The sequence below is a fragment of the Ixodes scapularis genome, unplaced genomic scaffold, assembly GCF_016920785.2.
Source record: "Ixodes scapularis isolate PalLabHiFi unplaced genomic scaffold, ASM1692078v2 PGA_scaffold2__306_contigs__length_199485367, whole genome shotgun sequence".
Classification (NCBI taxonomy): Eukaryota; Metazoa; Arthropoda; class Arachnida; order Ixodida; family Ixodidae; genus Ixodes; species Ixodes scapularis.
This window is the reverse complement of record NW_024609857.1, coordinates 180,372,409-180,395,877: the sequence shown is the minus strand read 5'-3', so window position 1 is coordinate 180,395,877 and position 23,469 is coordinate 180,372,409. Positions and strand designations below refer to the sequence as shown.

Below are 23,469 nucleotides of genomic sequence, written 5' to 3'. Positions count from 1 at the left end.
TCATGAAAACTTATATATGCTTTGGTGTCGTGCGTATAACACACTCAAGTACTTATGCTCGCAGATGACGTGAAGTTGTTTCAGCAGGTCACCTCAATCACTGACTGCACTTCGCTGCAGAACGATCTTCGTTCAGTGGTACAATGGTGCAGTTTTAACAATCTTCTCTCAAATCCCCCAAAACAAAAAGTTACCTTGCTGTGTAGAAAGCGTAACAATGTATTCTATGTATATGTTCTGGAAAATAAAACTATCTGTCAGACCGCGCAGTTGCGAGATCTGGGTGTTGTTGTGGACGACCACCTATGTTTTTTTTTTCTTATGCAAACTCCATTATAAGCCAGTCGTTACGTAAGCTGGGTATAATGTCTCGCTTAGCTAGACCATTTATAACGCATCGCTCTCTTTTGAAATTATACACTACCCATGTGTGTCCGAAACTAAAATTTGCATCTGTTGTGTGGATCTCCATCTCTATAACAACAAGTTAAAGTATAGAATATGAGCAGAAGCGAATTGTGCGCATCATTTAAGACATATATTTTGGAAGAAAGTGTTTCTATGACAATAATTCAATTTGAGCAAAATTAACATCGTGCACCTCATATAAAAGTAGGTCTCTCCGGGTTGTTCAGTTTTCACATAGGCTAATTCATAATTTAAATAGACTGCCCTACTCTCCTCAGGCCTGTTCAATTTTGCATTCCATTTAGAACAAACTCTAGAAATCCAAAAGTATTTTACCCAGACCTCATTCGAAACACATCACCGGTTTCACGTGTCCAACATGTTTTAAACACGCAATTAACTGATGTCGATATATTTAGTATTAACCTGTCTTTTGGAGAACAATAATTTTGATGCATGTGTTTTTACTTGGCATATAGACATGCTTGTGCGCTTGCATATTTTTTACACAACTTTCTATTTTGTGTGTATTTCAAGTGTGCGTGTTTTTACCCCAGTAGGCCTTTGAGCTGTTGGTTACCACAAGGAAAAAAATAAACATTAGTTTGATTTGCTTTGATTTCATTAGGTGGACGTGTGCTACATTGCTGCCCGTATTGATTATGACATTCGGCAATCTGTTTTGATGTCCTAGCATATATCTTTGCTTTCTTTATTTACTGAGTTCATGAGAAAAAACATCGACATTTATCTTTATCCGATAAATTGGTGTTCAGGGGTAGTTTTTGATGATGTAATTATAATATCAGTGAAGGCGACCTGTTTTAGTTTCGTTGTCAATTTTTATGGATTTAGACATCATATTTGGGTCACATAACAAAACTAAAAGCTTGTGACTTAACTTTTTAACTGCACAATGTTATTACAAATGTCTGTTCAAGGCGATTTCCAACAGGTTTGATTTGTTTTTCTCTTTCCTGATTTGAAGACAACTGTGTGGTTACTTAATTGGTGTGAATATTATTTATTCTTAAAGTGCAAAATGTTTCGCTTCTTTCTGAAAACTAAAAATAAACGTTTATATATTTTTGCTAAAGAATTCCAATTTTATTATAAATCGAAACCTCTATACAACGGCCCGCTTATTTAGTTCTCTCAGAAGCATCCATATCAGAAGAAGTCTACTGGAAAAAGCAAACAACTATTCTTATAAGTATTAATCCATGCCTAAAATAATATAAAATTGAAACACTCTAACGAGAAACAGTAAAACAATGAAAATGGAGACGTGCTTCAAAAATGTGGATATCAAAAACATCTTACATGTTGGCTATCCCTCCGACTACTTTATGTACACTGTGTATGTTGGTGACCGATCTGTGACAGAACAGACTTTACACTTGCATTTTAAGGAAGGCAGGTGATTTTATATATTACATGTGTTATTTTAGAAACGCTTGGGATCTTGGTCTTGTATTACTGAAGTTGTTGGTTTCTGCGTGTACGGTGCTTTGGGAAGCGTGTAGTATTTTTTCTTTTACTTTATAGGTATTGTGTGTTTTCTTTTGTATATATATGTACCTTTATTGCAGCTGCTTATTTGCTAATTAGGCGGCATGTTCAAAAACGTCTTCTTTTTTGTTTTTAGCCTTATGTCCTTTTTGACTTCGGCAACACCTCCAAGAGAAGTAAGAGTATTAATATGTAAATGAATAAATAGATATAAGAAACATATAGATTTTTGACGCGAGTTTTCTAGTGGTCGCTGCCTTAGCGTCTATGAGCATATTGGATGGCTTAGGTCATGGGGCGTGATTTCGACTTTGGTCCAAATAACCGTAATCTGGAAACAAGTTATACATATATCTTATTAGAGGCGTTTGATTTCATTTTCCAATATCCGGGAATGATATCTCGTAAAACATTAAGTTTCATTTGCTCAAGAAGAAACATTATAATGCATGTCTTGAACCATTGCTATTCTGTTTCATAAAATATGGAAGCGTGTATGAAGTCAGTAAGAGATATACATGGTCTTGCCGTAACAAGTGTTTAGCTTCAGACATGTCAAAAAAGGTTAAAATGAATACCTCTGGAGATTTGGATGTTTATGCAACCGCATTCATGAGGAGGAAACTAACGGTTTGCTTCCGTGAGAAGGTAGGCGCTTGTACAACTTATCTGCTCTCATCCTTAGGTAGAACAAACTATATTTGTATAGTGCCGATACTGAGTGGGTGACTAATTGCATATCTATATAAGGGGTTTTGAAGATGCTCTAGTAAACTAGGGGGCATCCCTGTCGTCGATTTATTTAATTTTGTGTTTCTTTTATTTCATTCTCAAAAGCGTATGTACGGCTTTACACAAGGAGGGGCATTACGTAACATAAATAAAAGACAAATAAGAACAATATACAAATATAACTAACATAAATACTATGACATACATGAACAAAAATATTTTAACACAGTTCAATTTATGGTGTGCAAGCAGTGCGCTCACAAATATTGTCCCGATCAGACATAGCCAATTTTAATTAAGAAACTTCAACCGGATAATGCATTGAAGTAAGCAGTTGAGTTCTTAGTGAGTGGTCTGTGGGAGTATAGATATCGAAAGGCAAAAAAATATAAATATTCCGTTCATATAAATGGTATATTTTGTGTAGACAGACATCATATTTTCGATTGTGTTTAAAATATGGAGGTTTAGGTCAGCGTTCTTTGCATTGATTTTAGTATGAAGGATGAAAATCAGGAACGATTAACCGAAAGGCCCGGTTTTGAGAAGCTTACAGTTTTCTGTCGAATACACAACTGATGTGTATTGGAGCTGAGACCGGGCAAGGCTCGTGTATGCCAGTGTCCAGAAGGCTGTGGGTCGTGACCCCAAAGGCGTTCACTGCAGACTTAGTGAGGATAACGAAGCGTCTCGCGAACTTGAAAAATACAAACTTGATTTTCTTACGGTGGTGTCGATAAAAGCAAAACACAGATCGCCCCTAAGCACTGAACCGTGGCCTGAATGTTGACGTATCTCTGTTTAAACTCAGCCCTCCGTTTAAGAAACTATGCTCTAGAAACGTACTTTAGTCATTAAAAACCAATGTAACCTATTTAGCCCTTTTCCCGCTAAATTTAGCGGTTTTCTTTTTTGTCTAGCGAAAGTAATGTTGTTTTGCGGTTGCCAAAATGTTTAGGGGTCTTGAAATAAACTTAGCGGTTTTTTTTTCTTCAGGACGTCTAAGTTTTTCTCCAGTTTACCTCTATCAATCATAAAAATCTTAACTTCAGCAGTAAGTTAAAGCCATGGGGTCGTCATCTTTGGTTCTTTTCAATGAAATCTTTTCAAGCGAGAATGACGCTCGCGACGCCATTCAGGTATTACTTTGGACAACATTCAACGTGCTTTGAAGTGGCTTGGCGTCAATGTATAAATTATTGTTTAACTCTGCCATATTACTTGGGCCCAGTGATCTATGCACAAAATTTAAAAAAAGGCGGGCTATATGCTGCTAAATGCTTGAGACGTGTTGCTGGAAGTCCCAAGCGATGTCAGAAGAATCGGATACATTATGTGAAAAAAAGAAACATGTTTCTCCAAAAAAAGTGAATTTAGCTGCTGAAGTTCTGAAGAGCCACCATATATGGCACAAAGAACTATAAATAAAGAGACCACGTCGGCAGGTATGACCAGACAGCACACTCCGTAACATCTGGTATCAGTAAGGTAATGGTATGAATATTGTTCTAGGGACTGAAACACTCTGAGTGAAACAGAAGAGCACCTTTTCAAGGGTGTATTTAATATGCAGTTTTGAAACTAATTATAGGAGAGTAAACTTTCACTGTTATTGATATCCGTCCTAAATTTAAAGGTTTCTTAATGGTTTCTTGAGATTTCTTAAATTTTTTTTTAGTTGGCAACCCTATCAGAAAGAGTCATCACAACGGTCATTTATGTTACGTGGTAATTTATACCGAAGCACATTCACATCTTGTGTGTTACAGCTTATGCAGTGAAATCAAGAAGTTGCGGCATCTGGAAAAAGCAGGTGGGGGAGGGGTTACGACGCGATATTTTATCCCTATGGTGGGCCACAGGCCAGCAGTGTTAGGTAAGCTAAACTCAGCGTGCGTGCAATTCGTTTAGCTTTCTGCGTGTCCTTGCTGAGACGGCGGTTTGAAAATTCAAAAATTCGGCTATTTCTTGCAGAGATGTCTGTGATACGAGTTTCCAAATATAAGTTTTTATTATTAAAGCCTATGCCTAGATATTCACTAATAAAAATAGAATTTCGATATATTCATTATTATCCACGTTTATACTGATATACATGCGTACCACTTTTAGTCCTGAGGTTGATAATTGTCTTTACGTTTATTTAGATATCCCAATGTCTACAAAAAAATTCAACAGGAAAAAAAATCTTGTTGCTAACCGGTACAATCGAATACATTTGTTATTTAACTTTAAATTGCATAGTTTCTGCAATTAAGCAATTAGTCGAGTTAAGCTATTGATGGTCAATCATGCAGGCTAAAATAATAGCGTACCAGCACTGTTTCCGCGGAAGTTTTGATTTAGCGATTGTTTTTGTAGAGCAATCGTCATTTTATAATATTATGAGTTGAGCTTGTAGAAACGGTTTGAATTCAGTATATTAGTTTCTTCTTTCTAAGAGAATAAACTACAAAAACTCTAAACTAAGTCAATTTTGGTTGAAATACAGAGCACCTATGGGGTGTGCTGTTTCCTAACGGTTTTATTCTGAAATCGGTAATATTACATGAGAAATTATAATGTAAATGTGGCTGTGGTACAGGGCTCAATGATGGTCCGATAAGCACACATTCTATCTCAGTTTCGCTTTCCCTAAATTAGATTTAAAAAAAAAAACTCGTCAATGTTGTATTTAGTAGTTTCTTCTTCAGAGCTGGCTCCACTCATGAACCGTTTCCAAAAGATGAATGGCTTCGATGAGCAAGTCGCTTGCCATCAACATAAAGAAAGAAAGCAGCACGCGTCGGTCTCAGGTGAGACCGGCGCGATCCTGTCGTCGCTTGCCAGAACTCTAACGGAGTGGTTGTGTTTTTCCTTTGCTCTCGAGGAACCCAGCCAGGGCGAACTCGGGGCACTTAGCATCTTTGGCCTGGCAATGGCGCCAGTTTCGTAATTAGGGTCGTGTGTAAAGCTTCTTGTGAATGTTGTCAGCTAACAGGTTGCAGTTCCACAGTAAGTCACCGGCACCTCCGCCTATTTGGTATTTCCACAATGTCCATAGGCTTTGTAGTTCACAGATACCCACGCACTCTGTAACATAACATAGGCCCGCGTAGGCGGGATAGAACGTTAAGATCATAACTGATATTTGTCCTTGTCGAGTGTCAGGATTTTATAATATGGCGGGAAAACGGAACTTTCTTGCGGGAATGGTTACATATTATTGCTTTCCTAGAGGAAAACAAAATTATATGAATGTTCTCAATAAACATATAGAAATATATAGTATGAAATAAAAAACTTATATGCAACTGTCATTTGTATAAATTATGTATGTTTATTGCAAAAATATAAAAATTGTGTGGTTTATTTTCAGTACGTTATGACGCACATTTAGGAGTGTTTGGCTTCTCCGTACATGAACATTGAAATACCGCTATAAGCAATCTTATTCTGGTGTCTATCGTTAATGGGAAGGGTACCGAATAATCAGACTTGAGTATTCGATTGTTGGATGCTGTGTTTTATTTTTTTCGGCACCATCTTACCTACACCTGTTTGGAAGCAGACGTGCAAGGTGACGTCAAAATAGTCATGCCTATGCTCACCAAGCAGCCTACCTGGGCTTTTGCTGACGTCGGTCACGATCTTTCGAGTCCGTTTATTGGACATATTCGCGCCAACTGTTCAGCTTATTCAGCTATGGAAAATGTTTATTCAAATCGTGCATTAAAAAATAGTGAAGGATTTTTTTTATTTGAAATCTTTATGTTGTTTCATTCAGTCAAAGTGTTGCTGAAAGTTTACCGGTCGTTATCGTAAAAGGTTGTAATTTTGTTTTACATTCCTAAAGGATTTTAATGTTATTTCCAGTGTCTATTTATACTCTTCCCAAGAACGTCTGTTGTAGCAACAATGAAGAATGACATGCCCCAAATAGCGCAGTTTTTTTTTTTTTTACAACATATGGTTTTCGGTCTGGCAATATAGGGCTCTGAAAAAAAAAACAAGAAAAAAAACGCCAAGGGATAGCGAAACTTCATATTCTTTGACCAGAGTCTTGGTATTTTGACTTTAAAATGCCAGAAACGTTCCACACTTAGGCTTCACAGCTTGGTTGTTTGGCTTCTTTGTGCTTCCGCTTCGGGGCCAAATGTTAAAATTATGCTGCACTTCTGGTTGTCCGGTTTTCACATTGAATCTTTGAGCCTCTGTCGTTGAACAAGCGAAAGAGTTAATATTCACTTCTCTGTTTTTGGATGTCATCGGGTACCATTGTGCGTTACTTCCAGAGCAAATGCCAGCATTATGATTTAATGATGTCTGGGTTGTCTTTGGCTCATGTCTGCAATTTTGGCAACGATGTGATGAGCGCGAGAATATTCAGACATGACATTTACCAGTCTTTATGCTCTCAAAACAAAGAAAATAGTTTTAAATGTTTAAACAGTTCCGGATATACACTTCCTGACTCACGTCACCGTGGAACTGAAATAAGTGGTGGCCTGCTGATATTTTTTTTTAATGTTGACCGTTGGCAAGTTTTTGTTAGATAAATTTGCCCGTTTTGGACTACTGTGATAAGACAGGAGGTTGCCGGGCACTGGAGCATGGCCAGTGCCGGTATACTGGCTTCGGGACGCAGCCGAGGTTCAACCGTCTCGTTCAGAATAAAGAGCCTCCCCACGCAACACAGCCTTCGAATCTCTAGTACTTTTCCTTCTTAACTTTCTCCTTTCAGCCGGTCTTTTGTTTCATCTTCTTGTTTGCAACTCGTACACTGCCCCGCAGTCTAAAGAAGTTTGTCTTGTGAGCTCTCTCCTCGTCTTCCAATGGTGACATCGGTTCTCTGCAGCATCTTATAACTCGAACAGCACGAACATCTCCGTTTAAATACGCATATACTTGCGCACATCACCAGCAACCCTTACTTTGTAATTATTTAGTCCAAACACTTTGCACGTCTATGGGGACGTAAAGAAGGTAACAGTGTTATTAAACTAAAGCTAGGAGGACACACATATACGGAAACATAACCACCTGCTTGAATTTCATCCATATAGGTCTTTATCTTGAGCTACAACCTTGCTACATGGAGCTCACATTATATGAGCCTGCATTTTCGCTCCATTCAATATATTATCCATGGAAGCGGTAACCATGCATTTCTATGCTCTATAGCATCAAGCGTCTATTGTTAAGTTTACACTTGTTTAAAAACTCTAGAGGCTGAGGGTCAGCCTGCCCCCGAAGTTGGTACCACGTAAACACATTCTAAACCTGATGCATTAATTTACTTTACGGGTTACGGGGGGTGACGGTTCCTTAATGGCCGAGCACCTAAGTTATAGCTGAGGTTGAAGACGTCTCCGTTCTGGAGAAAGAAGGACAGGACCCGTAGTTAAACGCAAAGGGGCGAGCTGTGCCCAGCCTCGTAACAACACTTTCAGAGACAAGAACGCCAATTTCTGCTCACTGCCCCTCTCGACATTGTTTCAGGCTTCTTCCTGTGCGTGGGTGGGGATACTTATTTGCAAACTCCGGTCAATGCTAAGAACGCCCTGGCATGTCGTTTGGTCCTCTGTCTTCACACTTGCTGGATTCTCGTTGAAACCTCTTGTTTTTTTAGCTACTTCTTCTAATCACAATTCGTTCCCTCGAAAGCTCATATTAGGGAATACAGTTTGGCACTTTTTTAGCTTCCCCGTAATGCCGGAATCGTGCATCCTCTCGAAGACTGTCCTCCAAGTGTTCACACGCCCCTCGCATGAGTCGGTAATTACATGTACGCCATCTATGTAGTGAGGCGCATCTAGTATCCCATCCAGCATAACCCCGCATAAACATTCTCAATGTTTATGTTTTAAAACCAAATGGCACGAATTTTAGATGGTAGATTTTGCTTGCCGGTGATTCTCTTTCAATTCTTCAATAGAGGAAATGTGCCGGAATTCGTTCGCCAAGCCTCTATTTGAGAAGAATCGTTGGCGCCCCACCTTTGGAACCGTGACGACCGCCTGCGGTGTGGACTGTGCATCTGCTACCAAGCAATGATTTAGCCGCCCGAAGTCAATGCGAAATTGGTTTCAGTTTCGAACCTTCCGTTTTCTTCACCACTACTACGGACGCGTTTGATAATGATGACGCCAATTTTTCAATAGCTTTCATCCACGAGATATCCGCGATTATTTCCATCATCTCGCACACATTTAGATATTGAGGGTACCGCCCTTAGCGAAAAGTCGTTCAAAATCTGTACACTCCAAGTGTACTGAAGTATACTTTCAGTGCGGTCTTTGTACTGATTGTAGACTTTAAGTGTACTTAAAGTATACTTCCAGTAAAAATGTCGTTGGACTGAAAGTATACTCGTCCGTACAAAACTGGCACGTGTAGTAGAATTGTAGTGCCCGCGGTAAAAAGTAGTTCAATATCAGTATACAGAAAGTGCACTTAAGTATACTAAAGGTCTACTTTCAGTGCTTGCAGTCGGTGTACTCAAATTATAATAAAGGGTATATATATATATATATACGGAAGAAAACGCATCTGAGACGGTTGTCGGAGTTTTTAAAACATATTATTGGAAAAGTTAGTCGACTTTTCGGCCTGAGTCAGACCTTTTTCGAGACTGGCACATCTCGAAAAAAATCTGACTCAGGCCGAAACGTCTACCAACTTTACCAATAATATGTTTTAAAAACTCCAACAACCGTCTCAGGTGCGTTTTCTTCCGTATATACTTTTCGTAATCCTGCGCTTTGTGTTTCTCTCTCTCTCTCTCTTGCTATATATATATATATGATAAAAATCGCACTATATATATATATAGTGTGATTTTTAACATCAAAACACTAAAAACGCGATAGATAGCCGATGCCGTTTTCACAGAATATTTGTGGAGCTCGGCGGACATTAGATGAGTAAATAAACGTCACAGTACGTTGTCTAATTAGCTTTTTTAATTGACAGTATAATTGACCATGTTGAATTTTCAATTTTAGAAGGGCTATGAATAAACTCTGGCCCAACTGAAACAATTTGCGAAAAGGTGACGAGTTTTTAGTTATTCATAGCTAAAACTCTGCCTTTCGTCGCCTGATTAAAAAACAGCGCGCTGGACAGAATGCAGGATGTTATGCTTACGAAGTCGCTTCGGACGCACCGTTGGAGGTGTGATGCTGGAGCATCCACCAAAGGCACGCTGTCAAAAGGGTGCAAGTTTGTTCATGCTGAATGCGACAGCACTTTATGAGGGTTGTAACTTCACTAGAAAATTAAATAATGCAGAGAACTCCAGTATGAGAAGTTCTCGCTAACACAAACAAACACGCCATCACCGATACGCCATGTCAAAACCACTCCACTTTGCCCGCCCCTGCCGCGCGTAGTTCTTGAATCGAGGGAAAAAAAGTGCGAAATTTGATAAATAGATATCTGAAAGCCCCTTGGCTGTTTCGTGAATTGTTTTGATTGTGTTAGGCCCTAATAACGACTGCCTCTAAAACAGCAATAATAAAAAAAGTAAATTAACGGATTTTATAATTACTTAAAAAAAATGTTGCCACGGTTATTCACCCATGTAATGTCCGCCGAGTCGCACGACACACATGAAGAGTGCATCAACCTGACGGTGAGCCCCCAATTTTCCTGAAACCAGTTGATTAAAAATATCACCGGGTATAGCTGACATAATGTGACAAAAGGATGCTTCATTTCTCATTTCACTGCAGACCACGTGGTCCAAAAGTTCCCCGGGAAACGACCGACAATGTCAGAGCATACTTACGTCGCAAATGCAACATGGACTTACGCCTAAAAAAAAGCACAAATTGAAAAATTAGCTACATTGCAGGCCACGGAAATTAGCGTTATCTAACTTGTCAATAATTATTTTAGCTAGTCATTTCTATAAATTTAGCAATTGAAAAGTCTACTTTTATTGCAAAGATAGCTTTTATTATCCCTGAGCTGTGTTTGTTACCTTTATTGAAGAATAAAAGTTTACTGTAAAAAAACGGTTAGCACTATTCAGAAGCTAGGCGATCGAGGGCAATCGCACCAAGTGTTTAATGCTGCTGATAAAAAAGCATGCACATGACTTTGTTTTCAAAGTGCACCGCCACTTGCGTGCTGCCTCATAGGCTAGTAGACAAATTACGTTTGCAGGATAATGCGGTGTTTTTGTAATGCAGGTCTCAGCGCACTATACGCTGGTTCAGATATCTGCATCCACAGCAATCAAAAAGACAGGAGGCAAAAGAAACCACGGCTAATAATGGGGACATAAGATGCTCCACCTTTCATAGTCGCATGCAGCGCAAATCAACTTCTGAACCGCGTAAGCGAAGGGGTGTTATGAATGGAAGCTCGCTTTGAAATTGGCTGGAGAAATCGGCGCCTTCATTTAACAACCTCAAGCTTTCACCGAAAGTGTTTCATGGTGTAGATTTATCTTGCAAAACTCTAAAACATCTCAATTCAAGTGAAAAGAGATTGACAATTGCAACAATGAACAACACCGTCGATCGAGAGTTCCACGAAAATCGACGTAAATTTAACGTGTCTTCCCCTCGTCAAAAAAAAGACGGGCACGCTCATTGTTATAAAACACGAGGTTGCCCTCATTATCTATGTGCCGCGAGAGCCGATCCTTCCAGAAAAGCCGAAATCCCAGCGGTGCAAGCATGCGCGAAGCAAAATAGCCTTGGCGACAAGGGAGAAATTGCTTGAGATAGTTTGGGTTTTACACTGAAAAAGAAAACCGAAAGTTTAGATAAAACCTAAGATAGACTAAAGGTTTTGATAATTTTTTACGAATATAATAAAGTGACATTATTATTATTAATATATTGATTTGCTTAGTTTTGTCTTCAAAAAAAAAACAAAGATCAAAAAGAAGAGACTTGAAAACTGCGCAAGACCATCGCTATTGCAATCAGCTTCTGTTTGGCCGCCGCATGGAGTTCCGCCGGGTTCGAGCATCGCTTCCTTTTTACGTGTTAGCCGTTTTAGCGGATATTTTAGATAGCTTGCTTACGAATACCGTGTTCAATAATAGCAAGCGATTACTGAGAGCTGTGAGGCGCAGCGTCGCAAGTGGTGGACAGTCATGGCCGACTGGTGCAAGCGAAGGTGAGGAAGTTTCTTTTGTTCCTCCGAAGTGCGCCGCTGTTTCAAACTTTGTCTTGTACCGTGTGCTTGCTAAGCTATGCTTGACTGTCACTACGCTCTACCCGGTTTTATTTCGTTTTTTTGAGAAGAGCGTATTTTCAAAATTTATGGCTCTCCGCAGAGTGAGAAAGATTCGCGTGCGGCGGAACCGACGGCCAGCCGAGGGCCTGTCCTGGGCGCCGTCCCTACGACGGTCGCCCGACGACGCTTTTGCGGAGCGCTCAAGTACAGTCTGACGGCAGTTCAAGCAATCACAAGTCATGCTAGTTCTCCCGTGTGGTAACCAACAGTCTCTCGCCAACGATTTGTTTCATAAAGCGGGAGCGAGAAAAACGTTACAAGAGCGAGCAGCATGATTTCTTGCCCGTGCTGATGCCTGTGCCGTACGTAGAAACGGGCGATCTCTTTGCGTATGCCGAAGCGGTTCGCTTTCCAAGTTTGCGATTGTGTGTTGTGAATAAAGTGAGTTTGGATGTCACGTTTTTTAGTGGCGGCGAAAGCCCCTACAAAAGGCAGAGCAGTTAGAAAAAGCAAAAGCATGAAAAAAGGTTAAAAAGGACCTGAATATTCGATGGAGTTGAAAGACTACCAACGTACCAACTCGCCCAGTTATTCTTTGTCAAAGAATAATAGCCAATACTAATAAATTAAATAAATGCCAACTTTTAATTGGTTAGAAATTTATAATTGATGCAGTACACCCCTACCCTGCTCTAGTGCTTTTATGATGTCAGATAATGTGTAAATAGATAGGATAATTCATAGCAACTATTTATGTCCGACCCATTATATTGAATCTTTTTTCTAAAAGCTCGAAGTTATATGAAAAAAAGTGCTTATCATAAATTAAGCCCCACCACTGAATGTGTAATAGCGTATGACTTGTATGTGTGTTCTCAGCAAAAGAAAAGGAGGCATTAAAAAAAGGCCAATCTTTTTGTTTGCTCTGTGTTAGAGCTTCTTTCAGGTACACGCAAACTGTGGGTGTCTACATCTAAAAAAGTGTAATTGACATTCCCCGCAGGGCTGCAGGCCTGACTCAGTTGAGCTAGCAAGTTGCAACCTATGGGAACCTGCAGGGACCTGCATCACAAAAGTAAAAGTGACGTCCGCCCACTCATCTCTATTATGGGTGGCTGGATGACGCATCGAGCAGACAGGTATTAAGCCACCGTAAGTAAGCGGCCTGTCCCGATAGCGAGCGCTTGACAGGCTTTTCAAGCCTATCCAGTGCTGGTTCGAACAGCATTCAGGGCGCTGGGTTTTTTCTTGTCATCCCAATAGAGCCTGCTTGTTGCGGAGTAACAGTGCATCCGGACCCGAAAAGTCTCCTGGGAAGCCATTCGACGTGAACATTTTTAGATTCTATTTTATCAAAAAGTGTGCATGTCCCCCTATTTTTGGGATTTCATCCAGAGCTAATTTCTGCAGCGCACTGGCACATGCGGAGAAGCGCACTGAACAAAGCAAATCTATCGCAATGGTGACTCTGCGAGCGCTTTGAAAAGTTTGAATGGCATAAACGACTTTCTTGCGCGAGCTCAATATTTCATTCATTTTATGAAGTGTTAGTGTTGAGAATACTTTCCAGGTACAAAATTTCGCAATCAGGAGTGATGTTCAATGCATTCGTATCCATGGAGTTATTTTTTTGCATGACCAATTTTGAGCAATTTCGATAAACTCGCAAAAACTAAGCCTTCGCGAAAATTAGGTCGTTTACAGTAGTACAATTAATCTTGAAACCAATATCAAATACCGTATTATACTAAACTTCTAAAATACAATTTTATTATTAGCACACACAGCCCTGAAATTGGCCATTCTCAGATGTTTTCGTTGTGCCTTCATCAATCCATGTGCTTAAAATGTAGAAGCTGCAACCTTGAATCTTTTCTTCTTTTTTTTTTCTTTATGGTGCCTAAGATTTGAGGTAATAAATGTTGTGCCCTGCAATGAACACCATTACCTGTAGCATAGCCCTGGGCATGAAAAGAAGGCACACCACCAATGTCTGACATATCAGGCTTTCAGAAACGATATTGTCCGATTTTCCTCACCCTTTTGTCAGGATGAAGTTGTTACTATCTTGCCTTCCTCACATAGTGGTCCTTTGAGCGAATTATGTGATGTTATATCATAGAGTAGCATACTGTAATTTTCTCTTCTCTTTTTACGCAGGATGTAATGGCATACCATCATCACAAAGGAGAGTGTACAGTGAGGCAGGCTTGGAAACTTGAATAAAGTGATAAGTAGGATTTTAATTTCTGTCTTATCAATTACGCAAAGAACACTGATCATAATGTTTGTATGCTACACGTACATACTTTCAGTTGAAAAATGCAATGCACCTCTTCTTTATGGCTTTTCTCACACAGTTTCAGAAGACGCCGGTACGTCATTCTCACGAGGAATAGAGCTGCCAAAGATTTCCTCGTTAATTTCCCGACTCATTTTTAAGAGTGCATCTCCCGATGGTGGCGCCTCTGCATTATCATCATCAGTTGAGTTTTCAACGGCGTTTCTTAACATTTCACGAGAATGAAGCTCTATGATATGAAATTTCACAGGTTGGAATACAGCCGTTCAAAGAAGCACCTTTGAAAAGTCAGCTTTTTAAATGCAGGCGCCGATTTGTCTGGCCAATTTGAGACCGTTCTTTCCATTCAGAACGCCCGACATACCCCCAGATAACTTGCACCATACTTAAAAAAACACTGGAGGGCTCTGCAGGAGTGAAATCAACTGTCGTTAGCAAGCGTATTGAGAAAGTGCACAGATTTTTTTAATGCGCCTGGTTATGTAAATAACTAGGATTAATGAGCTAACCTTTCAAATATTCTTTTGAGGGCCAAGATGTCAATTGTAAAGTTGCAGGGCGCATTGAGAAACACCCAATTCAAGTGTTTCCAACACTTGAATTGGGTGTTTGAAGGCTGGGAAAAAGGAGCATGCTAAGTGCACCTTGTTGAAAATGGTTTAATTGGGTGTTTCTTAATGAGCTCTACAACTTTCCATTTCACACCTCGGCTTTTAAACGAAGATTTCAAAAGTTAGCTTGTTACTCTTAATTAAATAAATAGGCGCATTAAAGCAATTTCGTGCACTTTCGCAAGAGACTTTTTCACAGCGTACAGTTGGTTTCACTCCCGCAGAACGCTCCGTTTTTTTTAAAGTTTGGTGCAAGTTATCTGGGACACTCCGCATATATGTACTGGTAGTGTACATTTAGTACACTAAAAGCATACATGTAGTGTACTGAACGTGCACTTATAGTATACTAAAAGTACGCTCGAGGTGCACTTATGGTATACTACATATATACTTGGGGTGTACTAAAGGCATACTATTTTGTTTCATAAAAGTGTGAAACTAGTACGATTTCAGTACATAGCCCAAGTTCACTATTAGTATACTTTCAGTATACTGATTTTGAATGACTTTTCGCTAAGGGCGGCGTAGTCACGGTTAGCTTGAGACCGCACTCGATTTGGTCTGTCTTCCCTGGAAGATCTGAAAAGATTAATGCGCAGTCTGAAATCAAAATCCAACTTTTAGTCTGTTTTCTGTGTCCAAGGTTATGGTGCTAGTTCGCCACCATGAGGAGAGAAAAAAAAAAAAGAAAAACTGGGTGACGCGTTTGTTTGAATAAGCGTGCTAATAAAACGAGGCTCTTGATGTCGTCAAAATAAAAATAAAAATTGAACAGTCCTTTGTTAATTCACAATACGGCCACAGCAACAGCTGCATCCCGTCGCGGCGAAGTGGAAGTTGCGAAGTGGCGTGAATGAACCAAAGCGTTCATGATAAAGTAGACATACGTTTTGTTCCGAACACTTTTATTTGTTTGTTCTTGTTCCGGAGCGCGCGAAAGCCTGGAGCGCTTGAAAGACTCGGCATTGACAGTGCTACGACGAAACTTTGTTATAGGCTCTTTTTTTTTTTTCTAGAGCGCGCGTAGTGCGCACTGGGTACTGCCACAGTCTCCTCTTTACTTACAAAGCCTGGAGGTTTCACTACGGAGCCATGGAGTGCCCGGTCGCAGATTTTGACCGCGAGGATTTGGAAGCACAGAGCATTTCTCGGGGAACCTGGGCCTCAGCGCAGATTGTGCAGCGGTTAGGATCCAAAACGTGGTTTTCAAGTCCGACGACAAAGGAAGGCAGCGCGAGGAAAGCGAGGAACACGAGCGGACAATCCATCGCTTGGGAAAAGTGTGTTTCGGTGTCTCGCCGCAGCAAGGGCCGTCACGTGGCTCTCCTCTCATTCGTTGTCGGCCGTTCTAACTTTTCCATTTCGGCGGCCGCTTCTCGTGGCGATCTGCCAGGCTTCGTCAGTATAGAGGATGCTATGGTACTGCAAAACGAATAAGTCTGAAGTGGGTTATTAATGCTTTGACGTAGCTCAACAGTAAAAACAAAAGCTGTGGCTTAGCTCACTGGTAAGGCTACCGCTCGCAATCAGCGGATCCAGGTTCGATTCCCGCGGGCGACGGGCGACCTTTTCCAAGAATTTGCCAACATCAACGCCGGACGCTTTACATCGCCAACTACAACATCAACAACTAAAATATGAAGTATTGCATCACCAATAACGAACGTTTTTCCAGTGCTGGGTAGAGCCCTCAACATATATCGCTGTAAAACTTGACGACGCAAGTAGTTTGACAAGCCGGTGTCAAAGCCCCACACAACTTGAAGCGGACGAAATGAAAAAGGTCATCTAGCCTCATTGTCTTCCTTTTTGGTTTCTTGAAAATAAGTACTTGATTCACTACATATTTAACAATGCGTCTTTTTTTTAGATTGTTTCTCTGGGATTAATAACAAAAGAATTTATCGCGATTAAATCACATTTTTTCACCACACTTGCACAGTGCCATTCTCACTCAAGTTGGCTAAGTTGTTCTTAGACGAGTGAAAATGTTTAATCCTGCCAGTGTAAAAAATAGAATTAAGCTAGACACAACTACGGTAGTTGTTAAGGTATGGTTCAATCAAAACATATACATGCCATGGGCGGTAGGTTGTATTTTACATAAGAATCCTGACACCATTGAGCATGTCTTTATTCTTTTTAGAGCGCAGCTCTTAGGCGCCCGTTTCTGGCTTGAGCGGCGTCGCCGTCGCCGTCGCCGTTGGTGTCGCCGACGAATGAGGTGAAGAATGAGGGGAAGAGGAGAAGGAGAAGGAGGAATCTACCCTCCCCTCAGTACCCTTCCCTCCTCCTCCTCAAGAGCTGCGCTCCAATTCGGCGTTACAGGGACTTGTAAACGGCTTTCACTTTTTTAGACATTCTTTTTTGGGAGCTTGTACTCGAATTACTTTAAAAAAGAAACTCGTTGTTACCCAGCCTAGAATACGGGGAAAGGACGTCCTGGATGAGTCTAAGAGTAGAGACGCCTTCCATGACCGCAGACAGGGGCCGCGCCGGGCCGAAAAGAAGGTCCAGGGCCGGGGGGTGCCCGTCAAGGCTGTCCAACGGTTGGAGGAGAGGAACACAGGCCTCTGGCAGATTGAAAGCCACTGGCAATGGGCTGTAGTCAGGAAAGCTACTTCTTGACCTCCTTGGGCGAGGCGGGCTGAAGAGCCTGATGGTTCGGCTTCAAAATCAAAAGTTATCTAGGTTCATTTTGGATCTCAGCCACCTCAACCCATGATCTTCCGAGTCCGCGTTTTCGTTTGCCTTCGTAACCGGTCACCCTGCAGGTCCGCCCTTTGCCTAAAGCAACTTTTTTTCACAAAGGTGGACCTGCAGGACGCCTTATACCACTTAAGTTTTGCAAGGGCTGCCCGTCACTTGACCTCCTTCCGGCTGGACGGTATATACTACCGCTACACCGTCCTGCCGTTCAGGGACTTTCTTCATGTAGTCCCTTGCTTCAGAGCTCTTTCGGGAGGCTCGGGAAAGGGGGCTTTGGTGCATGTCACACTTGAAAAACTTTTTATTTTCTTACCCGGACCCCGCTTTTCTTGTGCAACAAACCCGACAATTCTGCGACGACCTGTTTCCTTGAGGTCTTCGACCCAACCCGTCCGACTCCGCACTCCAGCCTGCGCGGACGATCCCCTTTCTTGAAAAAAAAGAGTTAGGGCGCAGGCGAGCTGGTGTAAGTTTACCATTTTTTACCACCTGAGACTGGGTGGAAGAAAGACGACGACGTCTCAAACACAGCTAACCACTTTATTCAGTTCTCCCTCCCTTTCTTGACTTTCATTTGGACTCCACGGCTAACACTAGCGCCCATACCCCGGGGCATCGTCGCAACCTCGTCGCCACCTTGACTGTTCTGGAATCCCCTCAAACTATCAAGACGTACCAACGCATTGCGGGGCTTTTGACTTTTTATTTTTCTCCCTACACCGGACACTACCACATGCTACGACCGCTGCGCACGGTGGCCCTTACAGGGCAACTCCCGAGTCTCGCCTCTCTCCGGATCGCTGCACATGCCTATGACAATTGGTCCCGTGGAATATCACGACCGCGCGTCATGGCATGGACAGCTGCTTTGTTGTCGGTGTAGACTAGAATGCGAGGTGGCTCGAGGGGGGTGGCCAGGAGAACCGCCCAGAACTCTCTGTGGCAGATAGTCGGTGGCTGGGGTGACACAACGGCAACGTTGCCAAGTGATAGACAGATACCGAGTCCAGTAGTATGGTGCCTGGAACGCGTCTCCGACTGGTGTGTTTACCGCCTTCAAAAAAGTGGTCCCTCGATTTCCACCTGCTGACGTCATAAAAGTGTCATGCTGTCGCCGATCGCGATCCTGGCGGCGTCTTAACAGTTGTGGTGTATATCGCATACGCCTGTTCTGCTGTAGGTCGCTCTCCACTGTTTCAGTCAACGGAAGTTAAAGCAGCCGGAAGTTGCGACGCCTGGGACGCCGTGACGACAGCGACACTCGCGTTCGCTCGTGCTTTTCGCCAGCATTTCTACGGCCAACCGCCAGGATCGCGACAGGCAACAGCCTGACACTCCGGCTTCTGCGACTTCATTTTTTGCCACTTTAGGATCACTTTTGATGTGTGGGCGGCATAGGACGCTAAACACACCAGTTGAAGACGCACTCCAGGCACCATACCAGTAGTACTGGTGTCCGCGTAGAATGTCGTGATTGTAGTTGTTTTATTGAAAGGGACCGATCTCGGGAGATTGTCATAGACTTATGTAAAAAGTCGGACCCCTGGGTACGAGAGGGGTCCGGCGACAGTGGGTCACTCCTATATAAAGCTTCAAGCGGGTCAAAGGGTAGTTGGAGTATTGAGAACTGATCGCTCACGCAAAGGTTTAAAACTTTTCGATTTGAAACCTGAAGGAGGCTGGGGACACGGCACCTCACGTGGTTTAGTCGTGGGTATAAATGCGCCTAATTAAGCATTTCGTTTCAGTATCACGTGCGTGCACTGTTGTTTTTCCTGTAGCAGTTGAGTGTTTTTACGGTTTCGAGTGTACGCTCTTCCTCAGAACACTCCAGAATTGTTGACCAAATCACAGGCACGGGTGTGCAAAGGCAGCTTATTACACCTATACAGTATGTGATTTCAGATTTATCAGAAAATAAACTCGGTTTCTCATGGCATTTAGGTAGCTTGCTGCATGACTGCTCAGTTGAAGCAGCATCTTAATTTTGGATCGACGACCATTCATCATCATTTGCCAAAACTAATCAGCCACAATTATGTTAAAACAAAATATCTATATTTTTATTCCAGGTAAATCTGTATTTCTGGGAACTCAGATGCTCCAACGTGAAGCTCGTTTTAAAAGAAGTTGTGAATTCTACTGTAAGTATAAACAAACTCAGTCCTCGTTGCATTACCATTTATAGTACTACTAACCTTAGTACCGTCTTGATATTTCAATCCCAATGGTTAAAACGGCTTTCTGGTCACAAATTTTGCGGAGTGCAGTTTAATAAAAACCTTCGTTTGACGTTGTATGCAAGTCGATTGAAACGTAGTATCGCATATTCTATAGGCATGCTGAATAAAGTTTGAACATTACTTCTTATGTAGCTAAAACATCAGATTTATTTCGCTACTGTCTATTTGCGACTACGATATTGTTTACATGTCTGGCGGCTACATCTAAATCTAATATTAGAAGTATATATGTACCGGATGCATAAAAACGGGTTGTGCTTGATTTAAAACTTATCGAGTTTCGATCATTTTTCGTCCTATTTTGAATCGAATGGTATCCTGAACATTGAGGCCTTGTAAAACCAGTGATTGTCTTAAGTAATATTATCAAAATTAAAAACCGGCCACGAATAATTTTTTCTACAGATACAAGTTCTGATACGCACAACAATTTTATACATAGACGTCTTGTAAAACTATACTTAAAACTAACTATGGTACACAACTAATGAATTGGAAAATTCCAAACCGCCTGAGCATTTGCCCCCGACTGAATTCATATATTCGAACACCCTTCCACTTCGCAGACCTTCAATAAACAATCGAAGATGTATTTTCTAAATCTTGTTTAATGAATTTAATCTGGTTTAATAGCTTTAATTTCTTTTCAAATTTTGTTGTTGCGTTGTATGTTTTGTAGATACTAGCATATTCACAATTTTTATGTTGCATTTGTGTTGCTCTCTTGTAGCTTTGCTTGTGTTGCATGTGTATTCCGGTGCCGGGGCACAGTCACGGGACATTTGCGGTAGCCTTTTGCGTGAGCTCCAATGAAAGTTTGTATTGTAGAAAGTTTGAAGTAAAAAAAACGTAGCATGCAAAGTGCTTCAATTAAAATAAAAACATGAGTGCGAACCTTCAAAAGACCAAGTTCGTAAGAGCTCATATTTTATTTTGTCAGTCGGTTTTCCAATTTATCTTTAGATACCGCTGTTGTAAAATTACTATTACAATCACTAATAAGTATAGAAGACATTATGATTTGATTTGATTTGTTATGGCATACCTACAGCGCTGTGCCAAAAGGATGGCGGTGTTTTCGTATTGCATGTGTGATTTATCAAGCGTTCTCTCAAATTAACGCGCAACAGCCCTACTGAAAAAAAACTAGCATAAGCTGGTCCCAGCCTTAAGCTGGGTTATTGCCCCAGCATGCGCAGTTCGGTATGCTGGTCATGGTGGTTAAAATGGTCATGCTGGTGGACTTTCCAAACAGTTTAACCTGTTTATATTAATGCACAGGATAAAAAAGTCAAGCTCTTCAGAAAAGTCAACTCGGCATCTAATTTATTATTTTTGTACTTGCGGCCTGCTCACATGAACTGAGATGCTAGATATCCTCGGTGCTGACACAGGGCTAACAGACGCTCAGACAATGGTTCTTATGGTGTGAAACAAACATTGTTATTAAAACCAGATTGCTTATCTCTCAACACAAAAATACTAGACACACGCCAAAAACAGGCAATAGCTATAGAAAATGCTACACGGATGAGAGAAACGAATCTGGGTCCCGCCAATAATGGGGCGAAGCGGCCACTTGCCTATTCGGCAGAGGCGAGGAAATCCGCTTGGTTTGGATGGTATTGGCGATACTCATCGCCACCACCGTCATTCACGAACACTCACGTCTTCGAAGATATGAAGATATATCATTATCAGTCAGGACGTCCGACCTCTTCCCGCACTGAACGGACAGCCGCTTGCTGTCTCCTTGAATCCCGCTTCGCTTGCACCGTTGTTCAAGTAGTCTCCAAACAACGCGCACACAGCCGTTCCTTCGCAAGTATGCCCAAGCTTGCAAACGTGTCCCAAATTTTCCGCTTCTACCACTTTCTCTCCTTTTTCTCGCGCACAAAGGCAGCTCGCAGCGCGCCTGAAGCGCACAGTCGTCTACCAAAAACGAGAGGACAAAGAACAGGACATGGCCTCGTCCCAGCCTAAGCCGACCATAGCGCGCCAGCTCCCAGCAATGCTAGTGTGACCATCTCTAGCCGACCTAGACGTGCGCGCTCCAAGAAAGACCAGCTTGACCACCACGGTTATGAGTTTGACCAGCTTCACCAGCTTGTCTCCCAGCTTGACCACATTGGCTCAATAGAAAATCATTTTGACCAGTTTGACCAGTTAGGACCAGACTGGCTCCCAGCTAAACCAGATTGAACCTAAAACCGGAAATGTTTAACAGGTTCCCATAAGCCACGAAAATCACTCATATGGCCATATCTCGAGCGGATAGCCGTACTTCTGGAAAATAAAGGAGCGAATGAGGGAGAATGTTGGGGTCACCTTATCGCAGAAGAGTTGAGAAGGAGGAGAACTGGCCTGGCTCCCTTTCCTGTCCGCGCAATCGCGGAGCCAAAGCGAAAAGAGGAAGAAATGAGAATCGCGAGGTCACGCGTCTTTTCAGCTTTGTGTGAGCGCGCTCTTTTACAAACATACGACGATCCGTTGGAGATACCGCTTCATTAGTGGCATTTTGGGAATTGTAGCGTCCGCCTATCGGTTCTGCGTTGTTTTCTGAAAGTCGATTTTCGGTTCAGCATCTCTTTAAGAGTCACGCATGAGCAGATGTGGCTGCCTATATTATATAGGGAACCACACATGCTTATGCGTGACACTTAAAGGGATGTAGGGAACCACACCTGCTCATGCGTGACTCTTAAAGAGATGCTGAACCGAAAATTGAATTTCAGAAAACAAAGCAGAATCGATAAGTTGGACGTTACAAATCCCAAAACGTCCGTCATAATGCGGGCTATATACCAGTCGCACCCTGCAATCTTTTTTGACTGTGATATTTTTTTACTTCGTACTTTAAAATAATTACGTTTAAGCCAAGAGAACGTGACGTATAATCCGAAGCTTTTCCTGCCCTCTTCCTATGCATTTCAAACCATTATTAGTCTTATATGTAGCATTCTACATAACCCTAAGTGGTTACTATGTTTTATAGGTACTTATAAATAGTACGCCTCTAGAACGTAGTTCAACGAAAAACACTCACGAGTGATATCTAACATAGCACCGAGTTTGCGTGCAGTCACTAAGCAAATCGATACCTCTGCAGGCCGTTACAAGTAGTCAGAATGAACCGGACCTGGCAAAATGCTATATTATTTCCATATCAGAAGAAATAGGATTCTTGTAAAAACAAAGGCAGTTGTCATCAGTTATCAATTAACCTTAAAAGTCGAAACCTCAAAGGACGAGATAACCGTGATATGAAAACTCTTTGAAGCAACAAGACGAAGAAGCCATTAAAAAAACCTGAGCTTTGAAAACCTTTATAGCAGACTATGACTACTGCTCCTGTTATTTTTTATAACTTTTTAATTGAGGCCAATATTGAAAAGCCTCTTCTCTAAAACCCAGTATTGGCAAAGAGCAGCTGCCACTACTCTCTACTGAGGCCGATAGCCTACCAAGCCAGGTATAATTCCTGGTAGGTGACCTATAGAGAATAAATACTTTAAACCGGGTGCTCGCAGAACCTATGTAAATTATGAATAGGGCGGGCTAATTTCTTGAACGTGTTAAACGCCAGCAGAGATTGCATGTAGAACAGCGTGGGAAATCGGCAAAGTGCGTACGGGATGGACATGGTTACAACCCAAACGCTTGTTGCGTATGTGTTTTACAGCGACAGCTGTTAGTAGAAACATCCTAGGGAATTGCGTAGTCATCCTTAAATAAAAATTTCTGGTGCCTTGAGCGGGCGCGCGTAGCCAGA

At 41.7% G+C, this 23,469-nt stretch overlaps 1 protein-coding gene across 1 annotated transcript in view; it reads left to right on the top strand.

Annotated features, from left to right (window-relative positions):
- Nucleotides 1–23,469, top strand: part of LOC120850268 — a 72,063-nt gene that overhangs the window by 12,217 nt on the left and 36,377 nt on the right. Inside the window, exon 4 of the mRNA XM_040222724.1 lies at nucleotides 19,527–19,598. Within this exon, the coding sequence (XP_040078658.1) occupies nucleotides 19,527–19,598 (72 nt within the window). The remainder of the gene's footprint in view (nucleotides 1–19,526; nucleotides 19,599–23,469) is intronic.